This window comes from Hemibagrus wyckioides, linkage group LG12 (genome assembly GCF_019097595.1).
Source record: "Hemibagrus wyckioides isolate EC202008001 linkage group LG12, SWU_Hwy_1.0, whole genome shotgun sequence".
Lineage (NCBI taxonomy): Eukaryota > Metazoa > Chordata > Actinopteri > Siluriformes > Bagridae > Hemibagrus > Hemibagrus wyckioides.
This window is the reverse complement of record NC_080721.1, coordinates 7159080-7180395: the sequence shown is the minus strand read 5'-3', so window position 1 is coordinate 7180395 and position 21316 is coordinate 7159080. Positions and strand designations below refer to the sequence as shown.

At 36.1% G+C, this 21316-nt stretch overlaps 1 protein-coding gene across 15 annotated transcripts in view; it reads right to left on the bottom strand.

Annotated features, from left to right (window-relative positions):
- adgrb2 (adhesion G protein-coupled receptor B2) overlaps positions 1–21316 on the bottom strand; it is a 389817-nt gene that overhangs the window by 54610 nt on the left and 313891 nt on the right. For 14 of the 15 annotated variants that reach the window (XM_058404654.1, XM_058404659.1, XM_058404647.1 and 11 more), the window contains 5 exons: positions 21050–21119; positions 17950–18016; positions 10341–10426; positions 5498–5596; positions 1846–2017 (listed from right to left, as the gene is read on the bottom strand). In XM_058404654.1, coding sequence (XP_058260637.1) covers positions 1846–2017; positions 5498–5596; positions 10341–10426; positions 17950–18016; positions 21050–21119 — 494 coding nt within the window. The remainder of the gene's footprint in view (positions 1–1845; positions 2018–5497; positions 5597–10340; positions 10427–17949; positions 18017–21049; positions 21120–21316) is intronic. The other variant, XM_058404652.1, reaches the window with a different exon arrangement.

Sequence of the window (21316 nt, the reverse complement as noted above, 5' to 3'; positions counted from 1 at the left end):
ACAGGTTGGTGCTTGATTGGTATGAAAATCTGCACCCACACCACTCAGGCCCTTTGGGGATAAGACCCTGGATTACAGCCTTTAGCACATAAACTTAAAAAGAGCTGACTTGCTGCCTTACGCAATTTTTGATTCTGAACAGCTCTTCCACGTCAGTCCCATTGCATTATGGGGTATAACAATGTGCACTGAAGGTCATCCAGGTATTTCTCATCTACTGTTTTATGAATACTAAGACTTAAGATGCACACCTACTGTGGAGTTGTGTAGTAGAATATTCAACTTCTGTAAAAATCCTTGAAGTCTGCTTGCAGTCGTCTAAGTTCTGAAGAGTGCATTTCGGATAATAAACGTATTACCGTTTGCTCCTTGCTCAGCTCTTTAATCTGTGTTTGTTAAGTTCTGGGTCTTGGTATTTTGACCATGCTCTGCACACTGCCCTTGCTTCTTGCTACAGATGTTTTGCATTCAGTGTATTTTTGGCATCATCCTGGATTTTTGTAAAAAGATTTAAACATCACACCACCCTGTCAATGATCATTTTAATTCTCGTATATATTCCATATTACTTTGCTTCAAGAATATTAGTTCATCCTACTGAAATCTGTTCATTTCCTTACATTTTGCAGTATTATTTTCTCTGTCAAGCTGGTTAGCTTGATTTTTTATTAAAAGTGTTGGAGTATTATAAATTCTAAATCCAGGTGACTTTATAAGGATGAAATTTTTTTATAAATAGATTTCTAAGAACCTACTGACCTACTGTTGTATTAGATCCTGCGCCATGCTGATATACCAAATGAGATTTAAAAGAGGAGTCATAAAAAATTGAACAGTGAGAAACATGATCAATAATTGATTTTCATAACCATCCAATTATCTTGGAAATGATTGATATTCTGTCATGTATAGAGCAGTGAGGCTATAAGTTCACTGTATAAAAAAATGCACAGGACACACTTCTAGTATAACTAGCAGGAATCTGTAAGACTAAAATTAGAGTCAAAATTAGAGCCAGAGTTCAGTGTTCCAGACTGTTAAATGTCAGTATGCACAGAGAACTTATTTGGTCTTATTTCTGGGTTCTTTCTACAGAAGGATGTGGTTCTTTAGATCAGGAGTGCCCAAATTTTATACATTCTTTAATAAAGAGCCTTTTAATGAACTCTCCCCCAGAGCATTTTTACAAACAAAAAACCAGACATATTTTATTAATATAATATTTTAAGAGTAATAGTAATAATACTTTAATAGTAATAATATTACTCCTATTTTCATTAATTATTATTATTATTATTATTATTATTATTATTATTATTATTATTATTATTATTATCGCTTAATAATAAAAACACCCAACAAACCTATTCTGATTAAAATAAAAGTAATATTATTGGTGGGTTATGTTTTTCCCCTTAATAATAATAATAATTATACTAATTACTGAACTGAACAATGTCAGTTTATTGCTATTATTTTTTATTATTATTTTATGACTTTATATTCTGAACTGTGTCTTGTACAATGTATCAATAATAATAATAATAATAATAATAATAATAATTTATATTATATTATATTATATTATATTATATTATATTATATTATATTATATTATATTATATTATATTATATTATATTATATTATATTATATTATATAAAATATCCATCCATAATGAGGTAAGAAAGGACTTTCCTCATCATTACATTTTCATCACTTTCTAATTCTGGGCTTCAAGATCACACTTGTTCAAAAATGACCTGGAAAATGACAGAAACCCCTCATACACCTTGAGAGCACAATGCATCAGTGCTTCATGAGTTATAATAAAGAACTCACTCACCTCTCGCCTCATGGCACAGTGAACAGTGATGATGACAAAGCCTTGGACCGAGTCAAAGACTGCGAAGAGCACCTGGAAGAGCGTGGAGCGCCGATCCGTGATGGCTAACACTGCTGACATCCACGTGAGAGCCAGCAACGGCAGAACAACACACGAGCTCCACAATGATGTCCTGTACACACACACACACAAACACAGAGACCCATCATGACTAAATCATTTTCAGACTCAATTACACATTCTACTTATGACAAATATGTCAAAAAAAGTCCTTTATTTGTTAATGGATGTTATTGTAATCATAAATACAAATTAAAAAAAATAATAAATAAAATAAATAAATAAATAAATAAATAACGTACATTTTAAAAAATAAGATAAAAAATAAGGCTACAGAAAAATAATTGTCTAACCTCTGTATTCTTTGAAATCAAAATAAATTTTAAACATGTATTAATGTAATACAGTTCATTTAGTACTGGAAAAAATATTAATAATAATAATATAAATATGTATATAATTAATAAGAATATATATAATAAAAAATATATATATATGATATATGATATATGATATATATATATATCAAGAAAAGATATGAAATGTTACAACTGAACATTTCAGTAAGTGTTAATTAATTTAATGCTATTCTATAACAGCAGCTCTGACAGTAAAGCTGGTTGCAGATCTGATCACATAATTAGGAATGTGCTCTTTGAAATCCGTTATCGTTTCCATAGATTCCAATCAGTTGGGTATATAACCGAATAGGAATATGTTCTCCAGAATGACCTTGCATGATCCGCAACATTAAACATAACTATAAATACATAAATAAGTGTGACACAGCTGTGGAATAAGATGATTGAAGCATTGTGTAATGCTTCAGGTTGTTAATAACAATAATAATGCAATAGCAATAACACCAATATCAATCATTCATCTTCTGGAAGTTCTTTAACAAACACTGTACACAAGAGGTATTATTCTATTACCACCACCAACACTACTACTACCAGCACCACCACTACTACTAATACTACCATTACTATTACCATCACCACCACCATTATTACTATTAACACCTCCAGCACTACTACTACTATTAACACCTCCACCACTACTACTACTATTAACACCTCCACCACTACTACTGCTAATACTACCATGGCTATTACTATCACCACTACTACTGCTAATACTACCACCACCACAATTGCTATTATCACCATTACTGCTACTACTACCAACATCATTACTCTTACCTCCACCACCGCTACTACCACTACTACTGTTGTTACAACTACCACCACTGCTACTACTACTACTTCTATCATTACTGCTACCATGACTACTAAAATACTACCACTACGATTACCACAAACACCATGACTACTACTACCATTACTATTACCATCACTACTACTAGTACACTCCTACAGCTACTCATAGTACATAATTCTAATTATTGGTAGTATGCCTACCACTACCATTGCTATTACTGTTAATAACATTACTATTTGTACTATTATCACCACCACCACTATTACTACTACTACTACTACTACTACTAATAATAATAATAGTAAAAATAATACATATTTGCCTGCAGGACACAGGCTATTGGACCCTATCCTTGCATTGGCCTCTTCACTGGTGTGTGTTAGCTTAAATATGCAAAGGCAGGTGGTTCCTATCTCGCTTTGTTGCAATGAGAGGACATGCTAGCTGTCAGTAAAAGCCCTGCCCAACTCGACTCAGATATAGTTGCGGCTGGTGCTGGCCTCATGCTGCTTAGCCATGGTGTCTGACACCAATTTAGTGTGTTCTCGCTGCACTGAGTCCAAATCCTGAGTGTAAATGGGCTTCACTGACAGGGGACAGACAACCCACTTTTAGTTCATTACCAATGATGGTGAGAAAGACACAAAGGCAGAGAGAGAGAGAGACAGGAATAAGGGAGACAGAAATATGGAAATGTACGCTAAAGACATCAGATTGTAGCCACACAAGAAATCCACATCACACACACATGAACTGAATTTGCATTCAAAAGAAAACAGACCTTGGAATAAATGGAGAGAGAGAGAGAGAGAGAGAGAGAGAGAGAGAGAGAGAGAGATGGATGGATTTCAGTAATTCCATTATTATTTCAATAACATGACTAAATTGGCAAAAAGCCACAGATTAGTCCAATTTTCTTATAAAGAACAAGAGGTGACCTTGGACCCACTCTCTGGTTCTCTACCTCTTCAAAGAACAAACATCTCATGCCTTGTGTTTGTGTGTGTTTCTGTTTATGTGTGTGTGTGTGTGTGTGTGTGTGTAGGGCAAAAGAGCAGCTCTTTGAAGAGTTACAGTATCTTACTTTCACTGGTAGAAGCAAGAGAGAGAATAAGCAAATGACAAAAAGAGGGATAGGCATGAATACGGGAAAGAGAGATAAAGGGAAAAAAAATAACATTGCAAGCAGAAAGGGAGGGAAATAAAGTGACTTATGTAAAGGTTTTATTGTAAAAGCGAGAAATGTATTTTTATTATATTCTCTCATAAAAAGAATAACCTATTAGTTTATTGGTTTAATCCTGATTGTACTAGTAATAAAAAGCTAATGAATTTTCTTTTTCTGTATATATATATATATATATATATATATATATATATATATATATATATATATATATATAATTTGGAACATATTACATTATATATTGTTTTTATACAGGATAAAGCAAATTTAATCCTGTTTTAAGCACGGATTCAGTTCAGAAACATGCAGAAAGCTATATTTTCGCTTTAAAGCTGTACGTTTCAATTCCAATCACTTTAATATAATGTGAATATGGCTAGTTAATGTATACTTCAGCATATTTAAAGTAACCTTTTTGCCACAATTTATTATATAAAGCTGTAAACTAAGGTAGCCATAAGATGTACTATAAGATACTTGAGATCATTGAGATTATTTTCCTATATATCCATAATTAAGTTCTATCCAATGATTCTGTAATTTTAGGTTCAACAGAGTCTTTTGCTTGATAAAGCCAAGTTCAAATTGTATTCATATCACATTCCTGCTGAATTATTTATTCTAACTGGTCAGATGATGGTGGTTAGTTTTCTTCCAGCTGCTCTACAATGTTGTGTTGTTTCTATAGCAACAACAGGGACTTGTATGGTGCATATTTCAGATAATTGAAAAGCTGTCTAATATGGGGATGTTTTCTGTCAGGAACTGTTTATTTAATATTTTTCAGAAGGAGTCTCCAGTGTTAATGCTGGCCACAGGGAAGTCTATGACTGCTTTATGACTGTTTATAGCTGCTTGATAACAGAGACTATACAATGTTGTTTTTTTAATAAGAAGAAAAAATGCCATCTTTTACAAATTGCTGTTGAGGAAGAGGAATAAAACACATTAGGGGAGGTATCAGTTTAACTTAATGTCCAGCTACAGTACATCACACCTCTGATTATTCCTCCATCAGCACACTGGGTCATGGTTTATTCCTTGCTTGATTCACTTCAAGTTAGAAAAAAAAGTTAGAAAGTTACAGGAAAAAAGGAACGATCATGTGAAGATGAAGATAGTGAAAAAAAAAACGAGTGAGAGAGTAAGGGAGAGAGAGAAGCAGAGTGAAATGGGACTAACATGGCGCTGCTGGCGGTGGAGCTGGACAGAGCGGTGCTGGAGATCACCCCACACTTGGAGCACTGGAGGAGCAGTCTGCTACGCGCCTCCAGCGACGGACTTCAGGACCCAGTACACACACACACACACATACACACACACACACACCACATACACAACACACAGGGAGGTAGTAGACGAGGAGACACACACATAGAATGGAAAAGAATGTTCATCCAAGCCAAGCATACCCGATCATGGGTTTGTATAAAGTTTGAACACACACACACACACACACGCGCACACACACAAAAAAGGAACAGGGGTACAATAAGGCACATTTGCAATAATTAGCAAATGATTAAAAACATATAAGACATGGACGAAGAGGGAAGAAAAGGGAATGAGACCAAAAAACAAAAAAAAACAATGGGATTAATGATTAGCATGTAGTACTGGTAATGAGCAATAGCAACAACATAGAAATTATATGATTTATCAGATTATTCATCATTTATGCATGGTAATAAAGAGCCTGCATGTGTAAATGTGTATATTCAGTGCATAGAGTCATTAATAGCGAAGACGTTGTGGAAGACAGAAACGAGTGCATACACAGAAAAAAAAAAAGGAGCAGATTTTTGACTACAGATCATTAATAACACATGGCGCATGAGGGAGCTGGAAGAACCAACTTTGTTTTTCGGGCAGAAGTTTTTGTGTAAGTTGTAATAAAACAGACGTCTGCACGCTTGAACTCCATGACTAATGACCTGAGAGTTCTGAAATATTCCCTCTATCTACACGCGAGTGTGTGTGTGTGTTGGTAAAGAAAGCATATGAGGCCATCCTGATCCGGCTCTCTCTCAGGTCATTAGTCATGGATTTGAGTGTTTAATGAACCCTTCAGACTCTCCCAGAGTTTCACAAATGTTCGGACTTTGCAGTCTTCCGATGACCTAAATGAGAAGAGGGACTGATGTGATCTAAGGGAAGCACGCTGCGTTATTCATTATTTATAAACGTGTTGGTGGATTCAAATTCAAATTCTGGCCTTTAACACTGCAGAAATGTTAACGCTAACTAGAAGTCCTTCGTCAGCCATATGCAAAGTCAAAAGAAACTCCACGGGGGAAACGGCCTTGCTGAATGAACGAAAGTTAGAAAGCTCTGTTACTTTTCTCTCTATGGTTTATAGTCTTTCAGAAGAACTCAGCTGCCTAAGTGGGTGGGTAGAGAGTGTGTGTGTGTGTGTGTGCGTGTGTGTGTGTGTAAGAGAGACGGATGGTCGGGGCACATCGTGCACAGGATATAAAGGGCAAAGTTGTGATGCTTCATTAATTTGGAGAGTGTTTTCTGAGCACCGGAAATGCTCACGGGCCACACCGGGTCAAAATCATTGAAATAACTTCACATCATAAACACACACACACACACACTCACACACACCAATGTGTGTAAGACAGAACAAAAATAAATAGTGTGTTTTTCAGCAAAGCATTGACACGGACTCATGACTTGTTTCTGTATAAATACAGCCAGTTCCAAAAGTATTGGCACTCCCCATGAAATGAGCAAAAATAAACCTTTAAATATAAAAATAAAATGAATAAATTATTATTTTTACATTACAAGCTTGACCATACAATATGGCAAATAATCTCTAGTTAATTTAAATCTTTTATTGCTGTTTTAACAGCGTTTTATGCACTGGTTCCAATAGTTTTGTACGGCCCAGCATTAATATTTGAGGAAGTTTGCCCTGAACAGATTAAACTTTTCCAGTAATGGCCATTAAGGTTGGAGGCACACACAGAGGATCTTGGATAACTTTATGCAGAAAGAATTCAGGGTCTGTTAAATTTTAAATTTGTGCAATTGAAGTGTTTCAATAGCTTTTAGATGCAGAGATGGAGAAAATAGAGAAAGGTGGATAGAGAAAACAGTATTTTGTAGCTCAAAGGATCATTTTTGTGTTGCATTGAGCGACCTATGTTCAAATATTAACTCTCTGGCAGAGGCAGTATGCTGACAGGTCAGGTTTTCTTGTTTTATTGTAACTATAATTTAGACAATTTTGATGATAAAACATTCTTTTTCAAGAGTTTCTTTTGGTAATCTCTAAATTTCAGTAAAGTAAAGTTAAAATAGACGATCAGCGAATGTTTACTTACTAAACAAACACCGTAAAAAAGTTCAAATACATTTTTAGACTGTGTTAAAGTTAAGTTTAGGAAGAAAGTGTAATTTAATTCATTCTCAATAACAAAATACTTATTTTAATGAAGCTTTTTATTCTTACTTTTATTTAGAACTGAAGTCTTAGACCAGTAAACCTCAACTCCAGCCCTAGGGATCCACTGACCTACACACACTTCTTCATCTTCATCTTTTATGCTTCATCTTCTCCCAACACAGCTCCCCATCTTGAAAAGGAATTGAGAATCCCTTCATAAGCTGCATCATATAAGATGTGTTGAGAGCAGAGACAACCTGAATCTTTGTGAGGCAATGTGACCCTAGCACTGGAGTTGAGAAGCCTTTCAAAGTACTATATACAGTGAGGTCTAAAAGTCTATTCAATTCTTTTCTATTTTACTTGTATAGCACTTTAAATAACGGGCATTTTCTAAAAGTACCTTATTTACCATATTTACCCTGAGGCAACGGTGGCAAGGAAGAAGCACTCGAAAGGAAATACATCCATTTGAGTGGCACTGGAGAGTGTGATTATAAATCATTATAAACTCCGGAGAGTGTGATTATAAATAATATCCTTTCTACAGCTGTATATAGTCAAGTGGAGTTGTGCAACCAAGAACTCCTGAGCAACCTATAGGTCAGTGTAATTTCATTATCGTTATAACACTAATTCCTTCCTGCCGAAGCCTCCAAATGTTCAGTGATGGAGACCCGAGCGCAAAACCGACCGCCAGAACAACAGTTCAATCATGTGCCATAGTCTCCAAGTGCTTCTATCCGCAGCAGTCCCATGGGTCTCCAGGCTGTCCACACAGAGCTATTCCAACTAGTCAAAATGCTTCTATTTTGCAATCTAATAAAAAATTAATTTAATACATTTTTTACATCAGCAAGCACTTGAGCTGGCATGGGCCCCAGAAGAACGCTCTATGTTAGATCCATCAGTGTGAACACAGGCTTCAAAGATGACTAACAAAAATGTGTCTTTTTACACAAAGGAGTTAACATGATAAGTTTCGCAAATTGGAAATTTTTAATACAGACCCAGAAACACTGCAGAATCTTGAATATTTAAGATTTAATATTTATTTTCTTTTTTGTTTAATGATTTACTGAGTTTTTTGTCCCTCGATGTCGACTTTTTTATTACCTTAAAAAATAAAAATGTAAAAAATTTTGCTGTCTAACTGAATTACAGTGTATTGCTTGCATGATAGTTCAAATTTTTTATTTATTTATTTATTTATTAATTTATTTATTGTCTTGCTATCACTATTCATACAGAGACGTTAACCATTTTTAGCAAAATGTCTTCATTATTTTCATACATTATATTAGCATTATAAACTAGCACTTTGCTTAAAGGTGGTGGTCTTCACTCTACTGAATAAATCTCCTCAGATATTTCTACTTAAGAAAATTCTAGCATCCTCAGAGAAGTGAACTAAGCGCTGGTAATGTGCTATCATTTGGACTGCATACCCAAAACTGACTTTAACATATGCTTTAGGCACATTTAGAAGTTAGAAATGTGAGCTAAATCTCTGAATCATCTTTTAATATGTTTAGATTACTTATGTTTAGTAAGTCTGAATACACCCCACTGTTTGTAATGTCTATATCCTACAGTCATTTCTGCCCATCTGTGCCAGACTGAAATCCCATCAGGGGGTGTATTCCCCAAATACGCTTCAGATCCTCTGCAAAGCCTGATCAAAGCATTTTTGCCCATTTATCATGAAGAGTGTTAGTAATTCCAGAGCGATGACTGTATGAGATATGGAGATATGTGTATGTGTGTCCTAACAAAACTGTCTGGCTGACATAACTCCCTGTTAGCCATTGTACCTTCTAACATGTATCAAGCTCACTTGCACATAAAAAAAAGGCACAAAAAGGAAATAAATAAATTAAAAGAAATCAATTTGGGAGGAAATTGCTGCACGGATTGCTGTCTGGAGCAGGGATTAGAAATATCCCGTCATTAGATTAGCTCCCATCTCTGAATAGCTTCTCATTCAATAAGTAAAGCCAATCGTTCCCTGCCCACTCATGTATAGAAATCTACAGAGCAATTTCATTGTGTTACTGCATAGCCAAAGTGGGCGAGTTATCCATTGGTCTTATGAGTGCCACTTCAGTTGTTTTTTATTCTTCACAACCACACTGAAGCTATGCTAAATCTATTTGCATTTGGCGGGGCTATAATCTGGTGTGTGCTCGTCTGTGTTTATGCAGGGAGTTTTAGTACAGAAGGCAGATCATGGTTTCCATGTTACTTTCCATAGATGTAATAGAAACCGCCCTTTTTACTTTAATAAAAGAGCGGCTTGTACTTCTAATATGACCTAGAGAAACTTTGTACAGCTGTGTGTGTGTGTGTGTGTGGGGGACAAAGAGAGTGAGTTAATGAGAGGAGCATTAGTGGTAAACAAGACTGGAGATCAATACAGCTCCACTTATGAAGCTGTTATAACTCACCTTTTATAAAAAAAAACCCTTTTATTATAACCCCCTTGACTCCATATGTCTCATGTAGTGTGTATAGCCATTGGTATATCAGTTATATGAACAATTTTATAGCTCCAGCCCATTAAGAAATGAATAAGGACTCTGAATAGACTTTCAGCACCAAGAGAAGATTTCTCGTGTCTTAACTCACCCCGCTCTTTGCTTTTTAGATTTATCTGAGATGCCGTCTCTCGACATGAGCTTGTTGAAGACGACGATCCCAATTAGCATGTTCACCTGTGGAAGAGACGTGCATCATATGAGAATCAACGTATAATCTTTAACTAATGCAACTACAGCAAAGATCACCGTCTGTTACGTTCAGGTGTTTGCCAACTTTTGGTCATATTTTGTATGTTTGATGACCACAACCAAGGATATCAACATGCACAGAAAAAAAATCTAATTTTGTCAATAAACACATATTACTTTTAAGCACAATGAGTATCTTTTATCTTAGCTCCCTGGTCTGATCATGAGCTCACTTTACTATCTGTGTGGAGTTCTCTTCATGCCCTCATGGGTTTCTTTCCGGTTCACTGCTTTCTTTTCACCTCTCAAAAACATACTTGCTAGATCAGGTACAAAAAATTGCACTTAGGTTTAAATTAATGAGTATATGGTACCAGAAAGTTTCTGAGACTGGCTATGACCAGATCATGACCGTGACCTGGAGAAAATAGTTACCAAAGATGAGAAAACTTTCAGAAATTCTTGCTATAAGAATTGATCAATCAAGGTTTGAATTTGTGTAATCAATTTATTTAGAGATCCTAACTGAATTTGTCAGTAATGTTCTTGCATAGGTTGTAAATAAATGTTTAACTCGATTACCCTAGTGTTGGAAAGGTGAGTAAACCTATACAATAAAAGATGTGCTATCCTTCTTGTTATGAATGGAAAGGGGTTTAGATGCAATGAAAGGTTGTTGCCAAGGAGGCAGATACAAAGAGCAGAAACATAGTCAAAGAGATAATGACAAAAAAAAAAAAATCATGTAAGGGTTTCAGTGATAAACAAATATAGAAGACTAGGCTAGGCAAAATCACTAAGTTAGGGCTGTGATGTCTAAGTGGAGAAAACTGTGGGATGCTACTCAGTAGTTCAGGAGGTCAAATCTCAAGCCCACTAAACTTCCAGGCCCTTAACCCTCAACCACGTCTAGAAACCCATTATAAGTGAATTTATAGAAAATAAGTCAAAATGATTGTTCCTGAAAATCACTTATACTCCACAGGAAAGACAGAGAACGAGAGACTGGATCGAAAAATGCTGTAAAAATACACTATCATTTTTACTTTTGTTAAGGTTCACACATTATCAGTATTACCATTTCTTAGTACAACTGACAAGCAGAAATCATATTGTATAGTACACATAGTACACAGGAGTAAATGAAACCTGAACATGAAGATGGAGAAGAGGTTCTAACAGCTTGGAACCAGCATGAATCTTCACTCCTGACTAAATCACCACAGTGAGGAAAAAAAAATAAAAAAATTCTGGATTGACTGATTGCTGTATTATCACTGCAGTTGATAATAGTGGGCGCTTTGCCTGTGGTGTGAATAAAATGAGCTGGCAGGAACTGGCTCTCAGAATAAAAGCGGCTAGACCTCGAAAATTACCTGGTTGGGTTGTGGGTATAGTTAAAAAATATATATATATTTTCCCCTCTTTACTTTTCTTTCAGACAATCCTGCTCTTGCAATTACAAGAGTATCACTTTACACCTGGTGTGGGGCATGAAAGTAGCTTTTATCATGAGCACGATGATATTTTTTATAAAATCCAGTAAAACCGTTCATGCTCATTAGATTACCTACTAATTGTGTTTCATCTCTAATCTTTCTTCAAGTCCAAGTGATAAGGGGTATTATTAACATGATCATTTTTACAATACCTCTCTGTGTTTACCCACAGCATGGACAATTGCTTTCCTGGGGTTCCTGCCTGTCGTAAATAATGTGCCAGTAAATCTGGCTGTGGTTCCAGGACACCAGCTTCCATTCACACCTTGTCAAGTGCTTCATGCTGTGCTAGTAGTCTATAAAAGGCAGGTTAATCCAAAGTTGCCTCCTGATTCTCATATCTGTGTGCTGCTAGCAGAATTTGCAGAGAGGGAGAATAAAGCGTGGTTGTAATTCCTGACCCTTAACTTATGAATCCTGACCCTGGCTGATTGCTCTGGACTTTAGCAAATGGATCACATACTAATGCTAATCATTTTTTTCTTCTTTCCTTACTCTCCTGAATGTTTAGGTTGTCTCTTCTGGTCCTCTGGGTATGAAGAAGTGGCATTGCAATTAGCAGAGTATAGCAGATGGCCACTAGGCACAGCAAACCCAGATACAGTAGAAAGTAAAGAGAAAAAAAAAGAAATAGAAAACGCAGGGTGTTTACTGCTTTATAATTTAGTAAGAGACAGACTTTTTAAAAAAAGAAAGAAATAAAGCAGGCCCTATTTTTGTGATCAATAACACAACAGCACAAGTGCAATGCAAAGGATCTTACCACTAGTGCTTAGGGCATACATATGCATGCATGGAGGGTGACCTATTGGACTAAGACTAGAGTTGATTCCAGTATTATAGAATACTGATGAGCTCTTTGTTACACTGTATATGAACCTTGTCCTTGGGCATGCTGGTGCTTACACATAAAATGCTGCTACAACTACTACCACTGTTACTACTACAATGCCTCTCTAAAAGTGAGCTGGGTCCCATATTCAGGGTAATGTTAGACAGGTTTAGTACTGATAAAGTCTCTAGGAATGATTTGGTTCCAGTATTGCAGACTACTTTTGAACTAATTCTTTCTGGTTCTGGTGTTAATGACTAGTTAAAGCGTTAGTACCCATTATTACAGAATACTGATGGATGCTCTAAAATGGAGTTGATTACAGTATTACAGAGTACTGATGGAGTCTCTAGGACTAAGCTGGGTCTGGTGTTACAGAGTAATGATGGAGTCTCTAGGACTAAGCTGGGTCTGGTGTTACAGAGTAATGATGGAGTATCTAAGACTAAGCTGGGTCCAGTCTTACAGTGTACTGATGGAGTCTCTAGGACTAAGCTGGGTCTGGTGTTACAGAGTAATGATGGAGTCTCTAGGACTAAGCTGGGTCTGGTGTTACAGAGTAATGATGGAGTATCTAAGACTAAGCTGGGTCCAGTCTTACAGTGTACTGATGGAGTATCTAAGACTAAGCTGGGTCCAGTCTTACAGTGTACTGATGGAGTATCTAAGACTAAGCTGGGTCCAGTCTTACAGTGTACTGATAGAGTCTCTAAGAAGAAGCTGGGTCCAGTCTTACAGAGTACTGATGGAGTATCTAAGACTAAGCTGGGTCCAGTCTTACAAAGTACTGATGGAGTATCTAGGACTAAGCTGGGTCCAGTCTTACAGAGTACTGATAGAGTCTCTAGGACTAAGCTGGGTCCAGTCTTACAGAGTACTGATACAGTCTCTAGGACTAAGCTGGGTCCAGTCTTACAGAGTACTGATGGAGTACCCAGGACTAAGCTGGGTCCAGTCTTACAGAGTACTGATAAAGTCTCTAGGACTAAGCTGGGTCCAGTATTACATAATATTGTTGAATTAATTTAGTTCCATAAATACAAACTACCGATGAAGTCTCTAGGACTAAGCTGGGTCTGGTATTACAGAGTAATGATGTCTCTAGGACTAAGCTGGGTCTGGTATTACAGAGTAATGATGAAGTCTCTAGGACTAAGCTGGGTCTGGTATTACAGAGTAATGATGAAGTCTCTAGGACTAGGCTGGGTCTGGTATTACAGAGTAATGATGAAGTCTCTAGGACTAAGCTGGGTCTGGTATTACAGAGTAATGATGAAGTCTCTAGGACTAGGCTGGGTCTGGTATTACAGAGTAATGATGAAGTCTCTAGGACTAAGCTGGGTCTGGTATTACAGAGTAATGATGAAGTCTCTAGGACTAAGCTGGGTCTGGTATTACAGAGTAATGATGAAGTCTCTAGGACTAGGCTGGGTCTGGTATTACAGAGTAATGATGAAGTCTCTAGGACTAAGCTGGGTCTGGTATTACAGAGTAATGATGAAGTCTCTAGGACTAAGCTGGGTCTGGTATTACAGAGTAATGATGAAGTCTCTAGGACTAAGCTGGGTCTGGTATTACAGAGTAATGATGAAGTCTCTAGGACTAAGCTGGGTCTGGTATTACAGAGTAATGATGAAGTCTCTAGGACTAAGCTGGGTCTGGTATTACAGAGTAATGATGAAGTCTCTAGGACTAAGCTGGGTCTGGTATTACAGAGTAATGATGAAGTCTCTAGGACTAGGCTGGGTCCAGTACTACAGAGTACTGATGAAGTCTCTAGGACTAAGCTGGGTCTGGTATTACAGAGTAATGATGAAGTCTCTAGGACTAGGCTGGGTCCAGTACTACAGAGAACTGATGAAGTCTCTAGGACTAAGCTTTGTCCAGTATTACAGAATATTGTTGGATTGATGTAGTTCCTGAATTACAGAGTACTAATGGAGCCTCTAGGACTGAGCTTTTCTAATAGTATTGAATACTATTAGACTCACAAAGACATGACTTGATTCTGGATTTAAAGAATAAGTTAATGCAAAATACTGTTGGATTTTGACATTCTTAAGACAGTGTTTGCTCCTGTATTACAGAGTACTGATGGGTTCTGAATGACTGAGCTAGTTCCAGTCTTACAGAGTATTGATGAACTTTCTAATATTTTGTTTGCTGCAGTATTATAGAGTACCAATGGGTTCTTTAACACTGAGCTGGTTCCAGTCTTACAGAATACTGATAGAGTCTCTAGGACTAAGCTAACTTTAGTATTGCAGAGTACTACTGTATTCTCTAATATAGTATTTGCTCCAGTATTACAGAGTACTGAGTCTATATGACTGGGCTATATCCAGTATTACAGGATATTGTTCAATTGATTTAGTTCAAGTATCACAGAGTACTGATGGAGTCTCTGGGACTGATCTAGCTGCAGTATTTCAGAGTAAAAACTGACTTGGTTCTGAATTTAATGTGTGTGTTAATGTCCATGATACAAAATGCTGTTGGATGCTCTAAGATGAAGTTGATTCCAGTATAAGAGTGCTGCTACATACTCTCAAAGTCAAAGTCAAAGAAGCTTTATTGTCACTTTAACCATATATAGCTGATGCAGTACACAGTGAAGTGAAACAACGCTCCTCCTAGACCAGACGTGCTACACATACTGTAACACAGACAAAGTACAGTGATGCAGACAAACATAGAGCTATGACATAGAGATTAAAAAAATTAAACTATAATTTAAAAATTAAAATTAAACTAAAAAATTAAACTATACTTAAGGTGCAGTCTTTAAGAACTAGACATACAACAGGAGTGCACAGGAAGACAAGACAAGATGGTGCAGACAAACAACACATAGGCCGACTTTGTGCAATGAACAAGACAATGTGCAAAGAACAGTGTATACAGTGATTGCAGATATTAAAGCGACACATGTAAACAGGATTAATATAAATATACATAAATGTAAAGTGGCATGTGCCACTCTGAGACTAAACTGGTTCATGAATTACACTGTACTGTTGTACCCTAAGATTAAGTTGGTTCCAATCTTAGAAAGTAATGTTGGATTCTCCTAGACTGAGCTGGTACTAGTACTACAGGGTAGTGTTGGTGTCTAAGACTGAGTTAGTTCCAGTATTGCCGAGTACTAAACACTAAAACTGAATTTATTACAGTCACACCTCTTTGAAAGAACTGGGTAGGTCTCTGTAGGAGGCTTTAGGCCTCAGTCATACTCTGTAAACTCAGAGAAAATCAGACTTCAAAGTCTGTTCTAGCTTTTAGTTCTAGCTTTTCTAGTTTTCTTTGTCATGGGGCTGTATTTAGAAAATAAAAATTTCCACAGACTACACCAAGAATACTTTTAGGATGTTATATGAAGCCACTTCATCTAACAGCGCATTATGTTGAGTACCACTTGGTCAAATTTGGCCAATTTTGGTCCAAATATGTTTGTATTCTCTAATTTCCTCAGTTGAAATAATCATCAGCTGACGTTTTATTATTATTTTTGTTATTTCAGAGGTGATACACAGTTGTGTGTAAAAAGCTACCCTACTTTTCTGCTTACTGCCTTTAACCCTGATGCATAGCAGTCAAGACATAGGTGAAGCACAAACATGAGAGAATTTATTTCATTAAATAAATTTTCATCCTTATTAAAATCTTTTGAAACGTTGTTTAATCAAAACACTAAAAAAAATTATTCTCACTTAATAATAATTTTATTATCCATCCATCCATTGTCTATACCCACTTTATTCCTAATTAGGGTCTGCTGGAGCCAGCACACATTGGGCGAAAGGCAGGGGTACACCATGGACAGGTCACCAGTCCATCACAGGGCCACATATAAACAGACAACCACACACGCTCACACACACACACCTATGGGCAATTTAGAATTACCAATCAACCTAGTATACATGTTTTTGGACTGTGGGAGGAAACTGGAGTACCCGGAGTAAACCCACACAGGGGGAGAACATGCAAACTCCACACAGAAAGGCCCCTGCCTGTTTGAACCCGGGATTCAAACCCAGGACCTTCTTACTGTGCGGCAAGAGTGCTAACCACTAATCTGCCTATGAATTTATGATATAATATATAATTTATTTCTAGCATTATCACAAGACACCTGAAAAAGACAATAATTTATCTCTGTTAGAGGTACAAATTCAACATAAAACAACACATTTAAGAAAATGTTCCAAGTTGAAAATCTTTAAGAAAGCTAAAATAAGTAAACAGCCAAAGGGCATTTATTATCCTTTCTTATTGCTATGACAGCTATCATTTTAGTAGATATAATAGGAAAAAAAGTTCTTTAAACAGCTGAACATTTAATGTATAGTTGAGAAGCACTTCAGATTTGTTGATACATCTTTGAGCTAAACTAGCACAGTAAAAGTATAATTTTTAGCCCCAAATTCTTCACGTGTTTCATCTCAGGCAAGCTACATATCTGCATGACAGCCTCACATCACCTCCAACTTGAACACGGATGATTTGAGCTAGAATCTAGAGTCTGACAACTGTGAAGTGCTGCTCCGAACCTGAGTGTGCCGCTACAGCGTGGGCATTACAAGTGACCCAAACAACAGCAGGTTCACCAAGTCCCTTGGCTTACAAATTCTGATCATGTTAAAGTACTTGCTGAGAGACAATCGCACTGTTCTGCTCTTTGCTGAAAGCTAGACTAATTATTTTTACATTAATTAGATTTTGCCTCCCTGAGGATGAAGGAGGCAACATCTCCAGATGCCTAAATCTCATTTCCTGCAGTTTGTTTGAATCACAACACCAACGAGACACGGACAACAAAGCAAATCACATCTGACCATGAAGTAACAGACAAACAACGCAAATCGCATCTGACCATGAAATATAACGGAAACGGCTCGCTCAAAACTCACTCTAAACACACCTGAGGCCAAACCAGAGATAATGTAAACGCAAACACACACACGCGCACACACACAACCTCAGACATCCAGAGCTTCTCAAAGTTTACTGAAGCATTTAAACATGGTAGACTAATGAAAAAAAATGTACACAACACTAATTTCATTAGTGTTGTTTTCCCCAGGTACTTGGTGCTGTTTATACTGTAGAGCGTCAAAGGTGGAAAAATGGCTGTATAAGGGAATGAAATTAGAAGTCAGGAGCGTGACACATACCAAAACAATGACGGCTGCAGGACCAACAAATGCGTAGAGAAGACCTCCTTCCAGAGACAACCAGCAGCTATGGAGGGAGAAAAACAATCATGTCAAAGATACTATGATATCAGTTCCAACTATAATTAATCCTTTGATTAATTATAGATAGACTTTCATAGATAGATAGATAGATAGATAGATAGATAGATAGATAGATAGACAGACAAACAGAGAGACAGGCAGGTAGATGGATGGATGGAAAGAGGGACAGATAGATAGACAGACAGACAGATAGGTGGACATACAGACGGATAGATAGATAGATAGATAGATAGATAGATAGATAGATAGATAGATAGATAGATAGATAGATAGATAGATAGATAGATAGATAGATAGACAAACAGAGAGACAGGCAGGTAGATGGATGGATGGAAAGAGGGACAGATAGATAGACAGACAGACAGATAGGTGGACATACAGATGGATAGATAGATAGATAGATAGATAGATAGATAGATAGATAGATAGATAGATAGATAGATAGACAGACAAACGGAGAGACAGGCAGGTAGATGGATGGATGGAAGGAGGGACAGATAGATAGACAGACAGACAGACAGATAGGTGGACATACAGACGGATAGATAGATAGATAGATAGATAGATAGATAGATAGATAGATAGATAGATAGATAGATAGATAGATAGATAGATAGATAGATAGATAGACTGTCTATATAATCCCATCTGGCAATTATTTTAGATATTTTGGGATGTAATGTAATGTTTTACAGTATTTACATTATATTCATCTGCATAATTCAAATAAATAAGTTATTTTAAACTAGTTCAAGCTTGTAATCTGTATAATATATAAGGCTCTATCTGGTATCAGTTATTAGACAAATCGAGGTTATTGACTCTCCTGATACATTAATATACAAAATTATGGACTAGATTTTAATAAAAAATTTTCCTGAAACATATTTCTTATGTACATGCTTTTGTAAATATCGATAAATGAGACCCAATTGTTGTAGAACATCCACAAATCAAGTTCAATAATCTACATCATAACAGATGTAATCACCCTCTCAACCTCCAGATAGAGTTTTCCAACTTTTTATGATATTAGAAGAGTGTTGTTTAGAAATTTTGTTTCATTTGTTATAAAATGCTGACACTGAAAACTCCTGCTAGAAATATTCAATAAATGTCTCACAGAAAGCTTCAGCATTTCATATCAGTTTCTGTGTCTGTCCCTGTGTAAGTCTCTGAAATGATACTATACTACAGAAATGATAATGTGTTCAAATGAGCATTCCAGTACTACAGAAAAATTAATCCACTAATCTAATCTTATCTTCTAATCAGATTCCAGCAAATGTGATAAGATAAACGTCATATAACACACTACTGTGGTTGTAAAATATACATTTAAATAGTGAGCAGGAACCCGTATGGATTTCAGACAAACCTCACTACACGTATACAGCTCCTGATTTATATTCTTTATACCCACAACAAATGGCACTAAATTACAGAGTTCTATAATGTAAGCAAATAAACAGGAGTCAAAACCAGAGCAAATTGCGTTCGTCACCTCCTAAGGGTTAAACAGATTCATATCACTCCAATGATTTGAATAGCATTCAGTCGTAATCTCAGCAAAGTATTCATGCAATTTTAGGCAGAGCCAAAGGGTGAAGGAGGAAAAAAATTAAAGACAGACAAAGAGCGAAAAAAAAAAGAAAAGAAAAAAGAATTTTATTCTGTCTGCAGTCTGATTCCCCCTCCTACTCTTCTTATTGAGAATGGAAACCCCACACAGTTCATTATCAGGGTTTTATTCTCCATCACTCAATTCCACATCCTTCCCACCCATTCCCTCCGAGTCTGGCAGATGAAATATTCACAGTGCTCTGCATCATTTACTTTTTTTTTTTGTGTGTGTGTGTGTGTGTGTGTGTGTGCACGCATGGCTATCTTGCAATCTGAATGATTTCATGACTGGCATGCCATTTCAGCCCTTCTGATATTACAGAGACAGATATGTATATAAAATAAAAAGAAAATCCATTTTAAAGCTGATAAATAACTTGCATATATAAGCCCACAGTAACTACAATTTACCTTGAAATAAAATCATAAAAAATATTTTATGCTTCTTTTTAACGTGTCAGTCCACTTACACTTGAGACACCCTTGTCCATGAATCATCCATTATACAGTATGTTATAAAATATTAACATTTGATATGGAATATTCCACAAGACACAACGTTGAACAGGAAGTTGCATCATTCAAATGCCCTGGAGATCATGGGAAGAAGAAATATCACTTTTGAATGATGTTGTAATGATGACTAGTGAGGTCACTTTGAAAGTACACCCTAGTTAGCCAAATGATAGATTATTAATAACTTAAAAATCAATAGAATATCCTTTATGTGGTCATGACAATAGCATTACACATTTTGTTAATTCAGTTAAATACAGGTAAAATGCTAAATGTAGCCAATGATACTCATTTATTAAGCTAGATATGATTAAATATGCTTAAGTCGTTAGTTCTTGTGGTATACTCGTGCTATTGAGCATGTGCAAATTTACACAAGACAACTAACTAATGCACACCTCAACATGATCGATTACAAATTATATAGTTTCCGATCGATTTTATATCTAGAGCTTTTATATCTAAAATATACTGTCATGGTTAATTATTATTATTATTATTATTATTATTATTATTATTATTATTATTATATTTAATTATTATTAATAATAATATTTTGTTTACAGCTTTTAGCAGATGCCTTTACCCATTTACAAAAAGTGCTTTAGAATTTTTATCCTTTTTTTTACTAAAACTGAGAACATTCTGTAAAACATGTCGATATTCTTAGCCTTAATTAAAGAACATAAAAAAATAAAGAAAAAATTAAAAATAAAGAAAAGTCAAATTAAAGACAATTAAAGATGAATTAAGTGAAATAAGTCTAATCATTTAATTAAGACCAAAGAAATGTAGCTATTTAAACTGAGGACGAGATGGTCCGTCTGTCCATCTGTCCGTCTGTCTGAGCTCTGGAGTGAGTGATAACGATACTCACTAGTTTGGTGTGCCGTAGCCTCTGGCTCTGGTAAATCCTACAGATACAGCAACAACCAGGGCTGGCAGACCTGTAGAGTGAAAACAAAAAAGAGACAAAAAGAAAAGAGGAGAATATATATAAGCAGTGAAAGGCTAATATTTTATAAAACAGAACTAACTACAGGAGCATAAAGAGCTAGCCATCAGGGCACTCTCTTCTCTTCTCTTCTCTTCTCTTCTCTTCTCTTCTCTTCTCTTCTCTTCTCTTCTCTTCTCTTCTCTTCTC